At 33.1% G+C, this 18,123-nt stretch overlaps 3 protein-coding genes across 8 annotated transcripts; all 3 read right to left on the reverse strand.

Moving 5' to 3' along the window:
* Positions 1-2,011: 2,011 nt before the first annotated feature.
* LOC110624295 (extensin) lies at positions 2,012-2,428 on the reverse strand. Its single transcript, XM_021769401.1, has one exon. The coding sequence runs from the start codon at positions 2,426-2,428 to the stop codon at positions 2,012-2,014; it is 417 nt and encodes a 138-aa protein (XP_021625093.1).
* A 3,933-nt stretch (positions 2,429-6,361) lies between these two features.
* LOC110624051 (BAG family molecular chaperone regulator 5, mitochondrial) lies at positions 6,362-8,788 on the reverse strand. Of its 5 annotated transcripts, none has more exons than XM_021769115.2 (4): positions 8,636-8,788; positions 7,697-7,768; positions 7,383-7,571; positions 6,362-7,205 (listed from the first exon to the last, which is right to left on the reverse strand). In XM_021769115.2, the coding sequence occupies exon 4, from the start codon at positions 7,131-7,133 to the stop codon at positions 6,507-6,509; it is 627 nt and encodes a 208-aa protein (XP_021624807.1). In that variant the 5' UTR covers positions 7,134-7,205; positions 7,383-7,571; positions 7,697-7,768; positions 8,636-8,788; the 3' UTR covers positions 6,362-6,506. The 5 variants fall into 5 exon arrangements, with proteins under 5 accessions (XP_021624807.1, XP_021624809.1, XP_021624804.1 ...); XM_021769117.2 differs by lacking the exon at positions 8,636-8,788 and adding an exon at positions 7,849-7,866; XM_021769112.2 differs by lacking the exon at positions 7,383-7,571 and having other exon boundaries at positions 8,636-8,787.
* A 977-nt stretch (positions 8,789-9,765) lies between these two features.
* Positions 9,766-17,380, reverse strand: LOC110624799 (zinc finger CCCH domain-containing protein 5). Of its 2 annotated transcripts, XM_021770124.2 has the most exons (9): positions 16,819-17,378; positions 16,179-16,331; positions 15,922-16,059; positions 15,613-15,771; positions 13,770-13,862; positions 13,254-13,370; positions 12,321-12,395; positions 11,877-12,088; positions 9,766-11,439 (listed from the first exon to the last, which is right to left on the reverse strand). In XM_021770124.2, exons 1-9 carry the CDS (start codon positions 17,185-17,187, stop codon positions 10,323-10,325), a joined length of 2,433 nt encoding a protein of 810 aa, XP_021625816.1. In that variant the 5' UTR covers positions 17,188-17,378; the 3' UTR covers positions 9,766-10,322. The 2 variants fall into 2 exon arrangements, with proteins under 2 accessions (XP_021625816.1, XP_043816987.1); XM_043961052.1 differs by lacking the exon at positions 12,321-12,395 and having other exon boundaries at positions 16,819-17,380.
* Positions 17,381-18,123: the final 743 nt, after the last annotated feature.

Here is an 18,123-nt window from a genome sequence, read left to right on the forward strand (position 1 = left end):
GATAACTGACCCTTTAACTCTAGAAATGATAGCAGCAAGAGAGGCGGTGAGTATAGCAGCTAATTATGGCAGTTAGTGTAGTAGCTAATTATAAGGTCAAAAGAGTCTATATCGAAGGAGATTCTATGGAAGTTGTTCAAGTCTTAAGAGGAGCTAAGCCTAGTCTGGCGATCAAAAAGGATAATAGCATACTCTATTTTTCTTATGGCAAGTTGTTCAAATATCACTTTTAGTCATGTCCATAGGAAGAAGAATAAAGCAGCTCATTGTCTAGCAAAAAAGGCAATAGTTGATAACCCTTTTTTCTGTAATCGATCGTTTGGTACAATTAAACTTTATACTTTTCGCTTTACCTCTTTAAGGACCAGTAATATAAATTTTTTCAAAAAAAAAATTTAATATTAAATTTTTATTTTATTAATAAAATAACCATTTTATTAAATTTATCATTAATCAATTAGGAATTGAAGTTAAGTCAAATTAAAAGAAATAAATTACTATAATTATTAAAATTAAAACGACTAAATTATTATAAAAAAAATTAAAAGATTAAATTATTATAATTTAATATAAGAAATGAAAATGTAGAGATTAAGTGGTTGATTTTATTAAATTTTAATTTTTAAAGTGATGCGTTATTATTATTTTTTATGTATAGTAAGCTCAAGCTGTCTAGGTGTCAAGGGCCTAGAGTTTTATTTATTAAGGAAAGTGTCATTCTAAACATATTGATATCTTTTTATTATAGTTCTATTTGTTCTTAAGACTTTTCAGAGAAGGGACTAATTGGCCAACAATGAAAACTGTATTTAGCTGAGCATCATGGATTTGAAATATTGTTAAAGTTGTGCCTTTATTTCTTGTAGATCATCCCATGTCTTCAAGTAATGTGAGAATTATTGTAATGATTGAATTAATGTAAATATATAATTATGATTTTACCCTCAAAATAAAATAAGTAAACTGTTCACGAGTTTTCATAACCCATTCTATTTTCTTAGAGATATTGTGAGACTTGTAATTATATGTTGTTTGATGGTTTTGTTAGAATCTTTATGTAACCTTGATTATCGAGATAGTATGAGATAGTCTGAAATCAACCTTGATTATCGAGATAATATGATTAGTGATTCTTAAGGCTTACTTAATTTGAAAGAGTTCAAATTAATTGTACGGTTTTAAACAAATGCTGGTTCAGTTCAAATTGTCCTCCTTCCACGTAACTCCAATTTTTTTGATTTTTCAAATTAAGTATTGTACGGTTTTAAACAAATGCTGTTTCAGTTTAAATTGTCCTCCTTCCACATAACTCCAATTTTTAAAAATCAAATGACTGATTTACGAGTTAGTCAATAACCCATAAACTAAATAATAATTTTTCCTAGAAAAACTTAAAACAGAACTGCTTTATGATTTACCCCTTGAATTGAAGTTTGTTTAACACATGGATAGCTATTAGACTCACCACAGCTTCTTCTATCTCCATGTATAATCACAGGAACTCGATAAGATTTCTAATATGAAAAGGGTTATTTTGCTGGAAGGTATTCAAAATTTCATAAAGTGCTTGAACAAAAATGAATTTTCAAAAAGCGCTTGAACAAAAATGAATTTTCGGTATGCAATGTCAACGCAGCAGTTTTACTACAACTTCTTATTGCAGAATATCGCTGTGCTTCATTTATTGTATAAATTATCTTGAAAATATAGCAAGTGATGAAGCTATAGCAACTATTCATTTAATGAAAATTACCACATTCTACAACATAATGTCGATGCCAAAAAGGAGAAAACAGGGAAAATATGGTACACATTTGCTTAATCAGCTAAATAAAAGAAGCAACGAATTTAATTTCTCAAAAATTGCGACAAGCAGGATCTACCATTACAATCCAAACCCCAGAAAGATTTAAAAATTAATTAAAAAGTAGCCCCAGCTTAATACCACCTCTATACAACCCCGTCAAAAATTTAACAAAAAAAAGTTAAAGAACCTTCGACTAGTAAGCGACTAAGCATGCACAGGACCCGGAGTCACCAACACCGTATTACTCGGTGGACTGTACGACGGCGGTGGCGACCCTGTTATAGAAGGCCCAATTGGCGGCGGAGGCGGAGACAATACCAATGGTGCTGGCGGAGGAGGAGCAAGAGTAGGATCAGGTGGAGGAGGAGGAGGAGGAGAAGTTGGATTGGAGCCAGGAGGGGTAGGCTGAGTATCGGTATAAAAAGGGTTAGAATCCGGTGGCGATGGATTAACAGGAGTATTTGGGTTAGGAAAAGTAATGGGTGGCGAAGAGTGGCAAGAATCACCAGAGCATTTATGAGATTTGTGGCGAAAGAGCCCGAATCCCAATGTAAGACCAAGAACGATGAGAACTGTCACTACAAAAATAAAGATCTTTGTTGCTTTGCCCACATAACACATTTTTCACTGTTGCAGGAGCACTGTGAACTCTTCTTTCGTATTGAAAAAGCACACAACTTTCAGCTCAAAAACAGAGTAAAATTTGAAATGGAGAGTCTAGTACATCTGGGTTTCGGAATGTTATCAAGGAAGAAGAAGAAGATGGATGGAGAGAAGACGAGGTACATTTTGGGGATGGAGGCTGATTCGGCTTGTCTGTATAGGAAAGAGTTAAGGGCGATCACGTGGAGACCAGTTGGAAAAGGTTAAAGAAAGGTTCTCAATGTTGTCTGATGTTTCTTGTTTTGTTCCACTACCAGCTCTTACTGCTAATCTCAGAGATTTGCAGTGTTCACCATCAAAAGAATTGAATTAGCCATGTTTCAAGATATACCTTCTGTACGTATACGTTGATGAAGCTGATGCATGTTAAGATTTAATTATCAATTTTAGAGAAATACCAGTTTTCAAACGAGAATTGTAAGAGATGGACTTTGTGAAGAACCTGGAATGCTGTTAAGAGTACATCAAGCATCTTTAATTGAATATATTTTTTTACAAAATAATTGGAAAGAAAATCAATACTTCCACTACAAACTTATATGCAAGGTTTTCAGATTTTATCACCTTCATCAAACTCGTATGGAAAGCCAATAGATCTATACTGGAATGAATCATTTTTTACAGGACTTCAATACAATTTTTAACATGCAGAGAACAATGTTCCAAGTCAGTTTATGGAAAATTACAAGTATTCGGTTTAAAAAGACAAATAAATTATCAATATGAAATATGGTAAGGGTTTTATTAAAAACATAAAACCTAATTTCTATGTTTTTTGTATACTGAGGATGTAAGAAGGTATTTCCCAAGAGGAAAAAAACATTTAATTTAAGCATTAGACCAACTACATAAGCTAAAGAATATTGCCAAGCATGAAGTGTCAATATTTTACCTTCATAAACTCTCAACTTGGATAAAAACTGATCTTCATGTCATGACAAATCTACTCAACCAGCAATCTTGATCCCTGTCAGACAAGACATTCATGTGAAAAACAGGAAAAAACTAAATGTCTTCAATTTCCATGCTTTCTTTTTCCAGTTACCAACTAGCAATTTAGTAATGTCTGAAATCGAGGCAAGCTACGTTGATTCCCTCAAACATTCAATCACTTTTCTTTGTAGACATACTTATTTGCAAGATAATCACATCCTACCAGCATAAGGAAAAAAATTCCACAACAATTCTGTTCTGGCATTGATCTTTAGTTACTTACCAATTCTGAAGTACTATCATTCACTGGGATGTCACAAGTTTGATGAATCATATTTAAGGTTGAAATCAATAAACCTTCGATGCGTTGTCCTTATGCCAACCTTGTTTAAGATGAAATTTCTTACTGCAGTTTTTAGATCTTCCTGTTCATAGGAAAATGAATAACAGAAGAAGTTGGGACGTATTACCAATTAGTACTCAAATAAGTGCGAGATTTTTTACTGTAAATGGGAATTCATAGAGGATGAAAGTACCAAAGTTAGTTTTTCAAAGATAATAAAGACCAGCCCTCAACTGTTCTGAAGAGATACAAACTCTTCAAGTTTCTTGACAAGAAACCGATTCTAAAATTTTCTCGACTATTAATTTTAAATCAAAATTATCTGAAACGCATGTCCATGCTTTTAGCTCAAATTGCCCTTCAAGTTTTTCATCATTGTATACAAGTTGAGCTAATGTTGTCTTTCCTAATCCACCCATTCCAACTATGGGAATAATTGACACATTCTCATTATCATCATAGGTCAACAAAAGCTCAATAATGGCCTCCTTGTCATGTTCTCTCCCAACAACTACTTGAGGTGGGGAGGAGTGAGTTTGGTCCCTAAATTTAGCTGCAATAAATCTTTCCCCAGGACGTTTCTCCAAGAAAAACTTCCTATTCGGAGCAATCTCATCCAATCTATCTCTAATTGACTTAATCTTATGAGCCATTTTAAGACCATAAACACAAGGATTTGAGATGGAAAAGAAAAGGCGTACCTCCTTGGCCACCCTTTTGCCAGTCATCACTTGTTTTTGCAAAGCCTTGAGCGATAACTCATCCAACAAATCATCAGCATCATAAACTGCATCTTTGAGCATTGAAAGCCAATCTTTGACTTGAACATTCTCCGACGACATCTCCTCCGCATGAAGAAGCAGTGCTTTGATGGTGGATACCGTTCTATTGAGTTTGTGAAGTCTTTGAAGCCCCTATATAGGTTAATCTCATCAATGGCTCTTGAACCTAATTTTTTAATGATGTTCCCAATAATATCGAAGAGAACTAGCTCTGCCATTGTTGGTTTTGAGGGAAATTGAACAATTACAGAAGGTGTTGTAAGTACAAGTGTTTCTAGTTTTTAATAGGAGGACAATTTATACATTGCTGTGAGACAAGGGTATAATGGTCTTTTATGTGGTCCTCGTCATTACCAACAGAGTAACGTAAAATTACTTCCATAGGTTTTTGAAAAATAATGTAAAAAAGTTTAAGATATATTTCAAGGACTGGTTAATAAATATTTTAAAAATTGAAAAATTAATAAATAAATTTTTTTAATATCATATAAATTAAATAATAAAAATATTTAATAATTAAAATTAGTTTTTTAATTAATATATTTTTGAAAATTTTAAATATATTTTAATATATTTTAAAAAATTAAAATGCTCCTAATACGAGTAATTTCAGTGATTAACTTAAACATATATTTATATTTTGATAATATATTTATTTTGTTATTTATATGTTTTTAATTTTTATTTCTTTAATTTAATAAGGATTTTTATTCTTATGCTATAGTCTAACTATTTAGAATTTATATTTAGTTTTTATTTTGCATAATTTGATATCCTACTTCAATGCTAACTAATTTTTATTTTTTTCAAGTAATAGAATTTTTATTGTGTAATTGTCTAATAACTAAAATTTTTTAATATTTATATTTATTATTAAAATTTAATTATATTTTTTAAATTAATAAGAAAATCTTATAATTTAGTATTCACTATTATTTTTATTTTTTATATCTTTCATGAGTAAATTTTGATAAATATGATGAGTGTTTTTTTTCGTTTTGTATTTTTTCTCAATTTCATTTTTACTTAGTTAACATTTTAATTAATTCAGCTCAGTTCGGTTGACTAATTTGAATTTAAATTCCAACAATAAAAACCAATTGGAAAGAGGTAGAATAGAAGAAAAATCATTTTTGTCCTTAAACTTTTGATTGATAATCTAAAAAAAAGTCTAAAATTAAGTTTTTAATAAATTCATCCAAACCTTGTGATTTAAGTCTATATTTATTCAATTTTTAGTTAAAAATAATAAAATAATAATTTTTCTAATCATTTATTAATAAAATATTAATTTTTGATATTTTTTATATAAAAAATTATTCTAAATTAAAAAGGAAAAAGAAAATAGATACATTGATGATGCACTCCGAGACTTAACCCGGTGAAAAGTGCATCCTGATAGATCAGAGGAGGTTTGAGGTTCGACTCCCCCAACCCCCTATTTCAAAAAAAATAGATACATTTGATATTGGTGATGTTACACAGAGATTGAAGAGGATGAAAGAAAAAGAAAAGAGAAGAAAATATACGATCATAGATCTGGAATTTAGTTGAGCTTTCATTTTTATTTAACTAAAATTTTAAATAATTTTTATTTGAAAAAAAATATCATAATTAATATTTTATCAATACAAATTAAGAAAAAATATTATTTTATTATTTTTTGCCAAAAATTGGGTAAATATTGACTAAAAACAAAAGATTTGAGTTAATTTGACCAAAAACTTAATTTTGAGATTTTTTTTGACATCATTCAAAAATTTAAGGGTAAAAATGATCTTTCTTGCAAAGATTAATTATCATCCAAACTTGAATGGCTGCAGAGAAAGTATCTACTACAAACAAGATACACATTTAGAGCTAGCCTTCATCTATACATATGTTACGTTATATGCATATACCATTACAAGAAAATAACCATGACATCCTTCCATTTATACATATGCTTCCACAAGAATAGGCAGTAACCTCAACAATTTCATGGCTCATACAGAAACCTCTTCAAGCATCTAAACCCAAGATATTCAGCACAAAACTGCTCCATCTCCTCGCCGCCTCTCTCCTTACATACCTCCTTCTCCATCTCTGCCACCATCTCATCCCAATCCTTTACATATCGACAACCAACATACCAATCAGGGCCATCACTTCCACATATCCCATCCACAATCTCCTGCAGCCCCACTATCCTATGGCTCACTTTCCTCCGTGCCTCCCTTATCATCGGATTAAACCCAGGTACAGAGTCCAGCCTTAAGAGTAACCCCATCAAGGCCTCATTAATTTTGAGCTTCTCTCGTTCATCAGTCCTAATGGCATCCACTGTCTCCTGCCGTTGGATTTGGCGCTGCAGTTGATCAGCTTCAGAATTGACAGATGAGATCTTTCTGTAGAGAGTGCGGACTACATGGGCCCTGTAGGCAGATTGGATCTTGGTGGCAGCATCTGGTTGAGGAAGATGGTTGATTGTGGCAACAACAGGAACCTCGGAAGGGGAATCAATGGGAATTTCCTTGGTTTCTTTAGGAGTTGTGTGGTCATTATGGAAAGCATATGTGACAGTGGTGGTGGAGGAAAAGAATGATAAATTGCAAGGAGGTTTCATGGTAGCCAAGAACAAGACAATGGCAAGGGAAACTGTATTGAAGGCCTATTGAGTTTTTGCAGCAATCATTATCTGATGAAAGAAGCAAGTGTTAAATAAGATCTTAAGGGAGACATCTAACAAACAACTTATAAGCATAGTGTTGGCCTTAGCTTTCATACTTTTGTATTTCATATTTAATGCACTTTAAATAGTGTCTGAATTTCGCTTGTTCTTCTTTTTTCCTTAAAAAAAAAATTGTTTTAGTACCTTAACTTCTGCAATTCAACTACTCTTTCTGAATCAAATGCAATGTGGTGATATCAATTGAGGGCAAAGGATGATTCAAGTTCAGAAGATAAAGCAAATTATGAATGGCAGCAATTGACAGCAGTCTAATGTAGAATCCCTCCCGTGATCAGTAAAGATTCCCATGTTAAAGGCATTTATCATTGCATTCTATAATCATCAACAGAGAAGCAAAGCTCATTGGAGTTGCCAGCTTTTCAAAGGAGATAAGATGCAATGAATAAACAGTGGAATCTAAATAGAAAAATGTTTCATAATGTAGAAAGAAATATGACCTCTGTTTGTTTGCTATTCTCTGTGAATTCGGAGAGCAATCAAGATTTGTAGAAACATCAATCCTTCCAAATCTGCAGACAGCATCAGAACCAAATAAGCAAAGAAAGAATAAAGTATGCTGTTGATTAACTTACAAAAGAGAATGATTTACAGCATAAAGAAGAAGCTGATGAAACTCTCTTTCAGTTTAGAGCTATGTCATTATAATTAAATACAGTTAGAATCTGGAGGATATGAGCAATCTGTGTCCAAATTTAATTTTTGAAGCTAGACTAGCAAACAAAATAAGATAGTTCCAAACGTCTCTAGTCAAAAAGCAAAAGTTTTTCTTTCTTAAAGCTAATGGACAAAAAGCGAAAAAAAAAGAAAAAGTTTTATTGAGAAATAATGATATCAGCAATAAATTTTCAATTTTTAGGGTTAGTGCCTTGTGTATAAGAAAGAAAGATGAAACCAGAAACTGCATACATTATCAATAAGTTGAAAATAGCATATAAAATCATGCACTTTTATGTGATTCCATTTTCAGGACATTACTTCCTCCTTCCTTTCCTCTTTCATGGAAGATTTTGAGGATGTCTGGTTCCATGTTAAGAAAGAGATCCCCCAGTACTCAATGATTGTTCTATAACTGAAATGAATAGAAATTATCAAGCAAGAAAATGAAATCATGGAAAGAACTATCAATTGCCTAATTCTATGAAATACCCATGTCAATCATCAGCAGAAAAACAGGGAATTAAGAACTGATCATTGCTTGCCACATAAAACAAGCACCCAATTTGGTAAATGGTGTAGAAATATTCAACAAAGGTTCACGCTTTCATTATGATATAAAAGAGAAACCAGACAAATATCTATGACAATTAGATAAAATGGAGCATGGATTAAACTTAAAATTGCACGGATTAAAAGGAAAAAAGGACGAGATTTCTCACTTGCAGAATGCTGAGTTGTGTTCCACTGTACCTGCTGCTGGTTTCTCACCAGTCATCTGGTTGCTGCTCTTCTCGCTCTTTCTAGTGTCACAGGGCATTTTCACTTTTTTTTGTCTTTATTTATTTTTAAATAAATGTCATTGGGCTCTCTAACTGGTCTAAAAGGTTACCCAACAAGTTGGGTTTTTGCACAAAATTTCACTCTTTATAATTGAGTAATTATTACAAAAATTAAATTTACATAATTTAGGATCTGTTTGTTTGTTGTATGAAAATTATTTTTTTATAAATAGTTTTCAGATTTTTTTTTACATTTGAGCTCTTAATAAAAATTAATTAATATAAAATATTTTATTTTTAAGTCATTGTTAAGATAATTTATGTTTTTTTAAAAAAAATTATTTTTTAGATTTTGATATTTTTATTAATATCACTAATTTTTTTATACATAAAAATTATTAATATCTTTTATTTCTCAACATTATAAATAAGAAAATCATTAATTTTCTGAAATCGGTCAACTCCCATATCCTCGTTTCATTACCAATGGTGCTCAAATTAGTAGAATTTTCTAATGAGAAAGTAGAGTTAGATAAGTTATTATAATTTATTTAATTTTGATAATTAGTTATTATACTTTAATTAATTCTTATAATTATATAAATTTTGATGACCATAATATTGTATCATTTTCAATTGACTAATTGATGGTTTATTCAAATGTTTTGTTTATTGGGATTTTAGGAGTGTCATAATTACTTTCATAAAATACCGAGTTAAATGGAATAAAATTGAATATTTTTTTATTCTAAAAAATTAAATAAACATATTTTATAATAGAAATAATTTTATGTGATGCACATTATATATATTTTTTTAAAATAAAAATTAAAAAATAAAATTTAAAATCTCTCAAATTTATTTAAATTTAAAATCTCTCAAATTTATTTAAATACACGTACTACTAGACTAATTATAATTCAAGATCAACACACTATGTGTACTTTGATTTTATTTGAATCTTTTACTTTACAGTGAAACAGCCCCCATGTTTTCATAGGGAAACACACTGGTTAAATTAGACGTTCGTTCAATCTTATACTCTGCCCGAAGCTGGAATGCAAGAACAGTTAAATGGAAACCTATGATTTTTATACATTCAAAACTTGACCACATTTACAGATACTCAGATTATCCCTCCAGACTTCAAATTGAAATAGCCAAATTCTCCAAATATAGAGCAACAAGGCCACTCTTCTTCTTTTTGCTCAGATTTAAATAGAAAAGGAGGGCAAGAAAATAAAATCCTGGTATTACAAGACACACCTTGTTATCATGTGCCATTTATGACCCAGATACTTTAAGATGGGTCCTCCTCATCAGGCGAAATCTGCATACTTGTCCACAAGTTTTCTAGTGATCTTGTCCCTCGACTCTTCGATGCGGATTCATGGTAAAGCTTGCAACATATCTAGCCCCAACAACTTAATTTACAGTCTTGTCAACGCACCAACTTCATTATTAGAACTATGGGGTTCCAAAGGAGTGTTTTTTTTTTCAGATTAGCAAACATTCTTTTTCAATGTCATTGTTCTGTAACCAACCAGAAGCCCCATCCTATTAATTAGATCTTCCATCATATTGACCCGGAGTGCCAGAACCATTACTCCTGACGCTAACAGATTTTTCAAATAGAGTTTCCATCTCTATCAGGACTTTCAGGTTTCCACCGGTCCTGCCCATTAATTTCTTCAATGGGTTTGTATCTTGGATCATGATCAAACATGTATCTTTCATTATATGGGTCCACGTAATTGAACTCCTCTTCATGAGAATTTGTTTCATTACTTTCTCTGCCTGAATGGCTGCTTCTGCTCAAAGGACGATCCAATGTCTTTCTTTTTAGGTGAGATTTTCCTGTTTCAGTCTCCTCACAGTAAGACTTTTCTTTCAACTTCTCTGCAATTACCCATCCATCATCTGAAATCTCTAGTTCAATTTTCTTTGAGCGTCTCCTTTTATGACTATGATGTATTTCCTTATCTAACCACTCATCATTGGAATCAGAATCATAAGTCCTGTGCCTATCATCCCAATGATCATCTGTGAAATCAGAAAAATTGCTCTTATGTCTTGAGCTTTTCCTTATGGGATGATCAAGTCTGCCCTTGTTTTTGTCTCTGTGCGACAACTCTTCCATGGAACCAGTACCAATAGTTACATCTCCATGATAATCTGTGGACCTTGCTTTGCTCTGGTGTCTTGAGCTTCTTGCCCTATTGCATTTTTCTCTATCTCTGTCTCTATCCGACCTATATCCATCCGTTGCATGAGATTCATTCTTCATATCTCTATTATCATCCAGCAATGCCTCTTTTTCCAATATTTTTGAACTTTTGTTGTGTGCATGGTGTGCTTTTTTTCTTTTTCTGCTCCTATCAGAATCAGCCTCATCGATGCTCTGCTTACTCTTCCCACCAGCCCAATCACTAGAGCATTCTGACACTTCATGTTGGTCTTTTGACCTTTTTCTCACATAACTACGATGCTTATTTTGTTTCCTGTCCAACTTAAAATCCCTATCCGACCAGCTTCCATCAGAATTAGAATCATGACTTCTGTGATCACTACTATAATAGCCCTTTTCGCATGATTTTTCATCAAGGGTTCTATCTCGTTTCCGGTCATCATCTCTATGCCTATGCCAGTGAGTGCCCTGCTGAACCCTATCTTCATGGTCACTGCTTTTACCAGAACAAGGGAGCAAGTGATCCACACCCCTAGATCTAGATCTTGCACGAAACCTGAATAAAAGAATTAGAATTCTGAGCAAAGGAAGTAACTGACATATAAGAGCAGAAATGCCTCATCGCTTGCATGTGCATTGAAGACTAAGGAGGAAAGAGTGGGAAGAAAGCAAAAAGAAACAAAACAGAGAGCATAGGTTGAGTTTGCAATAAAAGATCATGACTAAAAGCATGTAAGTTTAGAACCACAAAAACAACACCCTTGCAAAGTACTTTAGACTACATAAAAGATATATATGAATCACAAACTTCACAAATATCATTAATCTACGATAATCTTATCCCTAAAGAAAGTAGAAGATTTAACTGAAAATCTTAGAAATGCAGTTTCAGAATTCTGCAATCACTATTCTTGTTCAAGAAAGCATAAATTCATCACTACTAGAAATTCCACTAATGTATGTTGATCCACTACCAATTCTTTGAGTTTATACCTGTCTGTATCAGCTGGTACTCTAGACATTCTCCTATGCTCAAGTTTTTCTTTGTCCATCTCGTATTCAGATTTATCAGAGTAACCATATAGAGCAGCCATCCTTTTCACCCAATATCTAGGTGGAGGTTTATCCCAATCAGCCCATTCATAGTCCCCACCTGGATTTCGGAAACAGTGGATAAAATTGCAAGCCGTTCCATGGGAACATGTCTGATGATAAGATGATAACACAAAATCATTAGTACAAGTACCAAAAAATAAAATATCGTATACAAAAACGAAAGGTATCAAATGCAGCAAATTTTCAGGAAATTATCAACCTTCTTTTTGTATGTGAAAGTTCTATTTCTACCTAAAATGGTACCTTATAACCCCACATCAACTGATAAGGAGGATATCCCTAATTAAGATAGAAGAGAGAGAAGTAGCACATTACATATACCTTGAACCTTGACTTCATATAATCTCCACATATGGCAACCTTCCATCTTGTCACATTAACAAATTCACATTTTACCTACAAAGAATCATGTGATAGCTCCCTGATTAAAAATGCATTGCTTATGAAAAAAATTACTAATAGAGCAACGCCATGAAATCAATTGATCACTTTGAACAATGAAGTAGCTAAATTTTGAAAACACTGCAGATGCATATCCATAACTACACTGAAATATAGCTTCATTTTACATTGAGTTTGGTGATGCTTTTCAAAACTTATTTGATGCTTTTCCAAAAAGTAGTTCAAGGAAAGCTGGGAGTAGCAAGCACAGATTGCACAAACTACACAGCAGCACAAAACACATACTACATTTCACCCCTGCACTGAAAAACAACACACAGACTCATCCACTGAAAACATAGTGTCATTTATTTCTACTGTTCACGCAGGTATATGCAAAAGCATATGTCATATAAAGTATGAAATCAGTGCAATTTTGAGATTCTAAAGGTGGAATGACCCCAGGGTTAACCAAGAACCTTTCTTCCTAGGCTCTCTTCCGTTGAATTCAGCATTGCTTCTTGAATTCGAAAACCATCGATATGGTGTTAATAGTTATTCCACTCACAAGATGGCCACCACCACGTCACATTGTTTGTCACAAAAACATTATTTGTCACAAAAACATTATTTTCCTTTCCAAAAACCATTAAGAAAAGAGCTGAGAGTTTGAATTTCTAGGTTCCAATATAGAAGAAGGATGCAACTGACACAATAACCTCAAAACATAAACATACATTCATAACCTTTTCTAGAGTCGAAGATGACTGGAAAAATCCTTAAATGCCAACAAATCAGCTAGACCGAGCTGACAACAAATTTGCAAGCTAAAACCACAAAAGTACTTGCTTGAATTTGAATGATAACTAGTACCTGTTTTCCAGCAAAGTAGCGACCATTGATAGAATGATAAGCAAGTACAGCAGAATCCAACGATTTATATTGGACATAAACATTCCCTCGCAAGTGGAACGAACCGTTCTTACAAACCTGCCATGAGCATCACATTTATTATTCCAAAGGAAAAGTAAAGAGGACAAGGAGAGAATAAACATGCATAAGAACCTCATGTTAAAGAAAAGAATAATATGAATGCTCTAAGTTATCTTGGATCAGTTTTAGCAGGTTTGAGATGAGATTGAGCAGAGACAGAGTGAAAGGTATCAGCTATATTTTCTCTGGGAAGTGAAACACTATCCTTCTTATTAGTTGGTTTGGCCCCCATATTCTTCATTTTGTCAATCCACAAGCCTTGAAATAACAGGATGTTTAAAAAAGTAATACACAAGTTCCTCAAAGGTAAAAGACAAGAAGATTGATCATGAAGTGTGTCAGAAACATGTTATATAAACTGCAGGCTAGTAAAAAGATGCGAGTGCAATTAGCAACCTTAAAATTCACTATTTCCCCATACTTCAATAACTCGGTGTGCACATCCTCATAAAATTCTTCATAACTGCGCTCAACCTCTTCATCCGTATACTGAAATAGGAACATGACAAATCAAGAGCAATTTTCCTGTAATACATAAGCAAATATACTACAAAAGAAGCAACTGATGAACCTTCCGACTAAAGTCTCTCACAATGTAAATATAATCAATCCCCAACAAAATAGTGATAAATACAAAATAAACTCTAAGAATGTTAACTAGGATATGCAAATGCAAAGCACCAGATGACTGATGTTACCAAAACAATCAGACTCATGAAGCCCTAATTAATGTTACATCACACCATCTTAATAGTTAATTCAAAATAATTTAAAAACATTTTACATTTTGCAGTCCTTGTTACATATAATAATGTAACACTTATCCTGTAGTCATCATTTAAGTGAAGAACATAAAATATAAGTAAGCTCTTTCACTTTCCATTTTTTCTGAACACATTCTAAAGCATGTGAATATTTCTACTGTAACACATACAAATATAATTTGCTGCCTTCAAATGGTATCCTTGAAAAGCAATAACTGTCATCAAGAACATAGCTCCGCTGTCCCAGATATGCCCAACAACTACTAATGGTTAAGGAGCCAAAAGACTCAAAATTCATGGTGAAATCAACAAACTAGTAAAACTATCAAATAATTTCTAAGCCAGAAAACCCTCAAATTTGAAATATAAACAAATTAACATGCTAAAATAGAAAGTCAAAGTTGTTAGGAGTTAAGACCTCATTGATGGCAACACATTTCTAGGCACACTTACCACATCTCAAATCTAATATAAGATATAGGAATAGGAGAAGAAAAGGAAACATAAGATAACTGCACAGAACTAATATCAAGATCAATTATGCCATTCACATGGATTAACAAAATTAAGATAAACAAGAGAAATTCAGTGACCGCCCCATAATTCCATTTTCAGTAAGGAGGATACAGGAGAACAAAATCATTTTCTTCGCCCAACTAAGGCCAAAACCATGGACTTCCATCAAAGTAACACTTGTAAGGAAACTCTGACTCTTAACTTTTGTCAAGCACAACAAAAGTAATCACGAAGAAGAAAAAAGGTGGTAAAAAAACTATACAATAGAGGATTAATATTATCAACTAAAAGAAAGGCTGAAACGAATGAAAAAGTTTCAAAGGACATGAAATTAAAATATTAAGAGTAAGATTTTTTTTTTTAACCCATTGAAAATTTTAGAAAAAGAAGACAAATGTGACCTAAGCCAATACAAGAAGCATTTGCAAATTTATAATGACATGTACTCTTACTCCTAATGCATTATTTCCTAAAGCAAATACAAGAGGCACTTGCTGTTTTGTGCAGTATTTGACTACAAAAGCACAATATCAAAGACAGACAAGTAAAAAAATTTCAATTGCTTAAAACTTTTCTAGGTAAGTAGACAGCAAATCTTTCATCATTAAAAAGCATAATCAACATGGTAAAATGTTTTAAAATGAAGTGTGCTAAGAAATGTGATGCCTAATCTTTCAGCTTACCTTAATTATAAAAAATTCCAAGTTCATTCATAAACTAGTTCATGACAGCAAAGACTGAATGTCAGAGATGTAATATATTGAACTGTAGACATCAAACTTCTACTAAAAATTTAAGTTTCTTTCTGAAAAAAATAAGGATACAAGCAGAAAATGGATTAAATGCTTTATCAAATAACAAAAAAAAAATTGAATATGTTTATGATGATTCTGCCACAATCAGAAGCTTGAAAGATCTGATATTAGGATACAAGACACAGAAGGCAGCATTTAACAGACCTCGAGCCCCTCATCTTGTTCCCAAGCAAGGCCAGGACCATTATACATGTTCTTCATGAGTAACGTATATGCTTTATCAGGATAAAAATGAACTCTGCTGCAGCGCTGGCCAAACCGACAAGCTCCAGTCTTTAAATGGAAAGGACAATGAGCTTTATCCTGCCAAGAGAAAGCTGAGAGATTAGACAAATTATCCTTCATAAATCAAAACCATAACACTGAAGGTAGCCACAAGTCAATACATGGAGAATTAGAAACAATAGCATGAATCGAGGTCATTCTGATAAGTTAACTAACACAAAAGCATACCTGTTCAGTTCCAAAATTAGGTATTTGTTGAGCTACATTATCAAGCATCTGTTCCGCTGAAGCCATTGATGCATTTTGGTAATCAGCAAAAGCTTCAGATTGTGGAGGAAGAGGATTTGACGTAGGTCTATCAGAATCCTGCAAAGCAATGCATAACATCTTCAAATAAAATTTCTGTAACAGCCAAAACAAATGAGAAAAACAAAGATAAAACTAGAAACTACTATAATCGAAGCTGGAGAAAAATGTTGCTTCACCTCATTTTTATTCTGTTGATCTGCACTCTTCTTTGGAACCCTGACCCTTTTCTTCCGAACAATTATCTCGTTTCCTTGCCAGATAATTTCTGCAGGCCCCTCTTCTACATATTCCCAATCATCATCCTCATTACATTCATTCTCCTTTTCAACCTGCCAGATGGGGAAAAAAGTATTTGAATTGAAAGTACTAATCACAACACCAAATACTCCCACTCCATTCTTTTACACCTCAGAAAACACATAGAGAGAGAAACCACACAACATAGAGTGAGTTTATCGCATCTGACGCAGAGGAAGAATCATTTTCCTGCTTTCTGGAACTTTCCTTACAGTTAAGGATTGCTCAACCGAAATATCTCAAATCCCAGGGTTCAGTTCATAAGGGTAAGATAATGTGAGAAGTATAAAACGAGATAAATTTTTTATGATTGTAGGACAACAATTCTACCCTAACCCCTTTTGACACAGGTATCCCAACTTTTATCAGCGATTACATAGCAAGTATGCAATTAGTTTAGCATATCTCAGCAACCAAGCATAGATGGAATCCACAAGAAACTGAGGGAATTGAAAAGAAAAATACATACGCAAATTAGTCAAATATATGCAAAATGGCAAAAAAACAAAAAAAAGTTACCTGCAATCTCTTAGACTCTTCCTCTTCCAAGGCTTTCCTCCTTTCCTCTTCTTCTTCCTCCTCCTTCCTCTTCCTTTCCATCTCTTCCAGCCACTTCCTCTCTCTCTCTATAAATTCCATCCTCTCCCTCTCCATTCTCTGCCTCTCCTCCTCCTCCATCTCCTTCACTCTCCTCTGCTCCTCCGGATCGTTCATTTTCCTCTCCTCGTCTTCTCTCTCCTTCTCAGCAATCTCCCTTCTCAGTTGCTTCCTCTTCATCTTCTTCCTCTCCTTCCTCTTCCCTTTCCTGCTCACCACCTCCGATTTCTCCTGTTTCCCTGTCTCTCCTTCCTCGTCTTCCTCTTCTGCCCTAACAGTTGGTTCTGCCATCTTCTATTTGTTCCGACGAAAACTATTGTTGTTATCTCCGGTAGTCCTATTCTAGCTAGGGTTTATTTCCGATTGGATCTGTGTCTCGGTAATGATCAGTCGCTGTGTATGCTCAGCAGTGGATGCTTCCGGAATCCGGGAATATCGTAATCAGCTGGATTGTGCAAGTACTTCGTTTCTTACATTTTTCCTTTCTATTTCAGAAAAAAAAAAAAAAAAACCATTAAAATTATTATTTTATGAAATTAATACTATATTATTTACTTTTATATAAAGTGTTTTTGTTTTAGTAAGTATTTTAAATCATTGTAAAATAAAATATTTTAAAAAAATCATATATAAACATAATATTTTATAAATTAAAACATAATAGTTAATTGATAATTTATAAAATGTGACAAAAATAATTAAAACTTAAATTAATAATTGTAACAAATAAAATTCAAATAAAATAAAAATAACTGAGAGAGAGTAAGAAAGATGAGGAGGAGACAGAGAAAGAGAATGGAGATATGACTGCAAATATTAATTTCTTTTTATAATATGAAAATTTTTTATAACATGATAAATGGATTGTAACGACCCGAAAATCGGACCGCTACCGGTGCTAGGATCCAGATCGGCTTAAAGCCGCCGGGACCCGTAGCAAGCCTGACATATAACCTGTAAACCTGTATAATCTCATACATGATCAATAACATACATAAAAATTAAAACTTTCCTTTCCATACTCATCAACCAAACTCAACCTGTGCATAAACATTAACATAACATTGATCCCTCTGCGGGATCTCATCAGTGCCCCCAAATGGGTGACATAACATGTGTTGAGTTGGTTTACATAAACATCATAAAAATCTCTACGATCATGTAATAAAAGGGATAACAACAATCTATGGTCAAGCACACCTCTAGCATCCATAAACATCATCTATA

The sequence above is a fragment of the Manihot esculenta genome, chromosome 10 (assembly GCF_001659605.2).
Source record: "Manihot esculenta cultivar AM560-2 chromosome 10, M.esculenta_v8, whole genome shotgun sequence".
Lineage (NCBI taxonomy): Eukaryota > Viridiplantae > Streptophyta > Magnoliopsida > Malpighiales > Euphorbiaceae > Manihot > Manihot esculenta.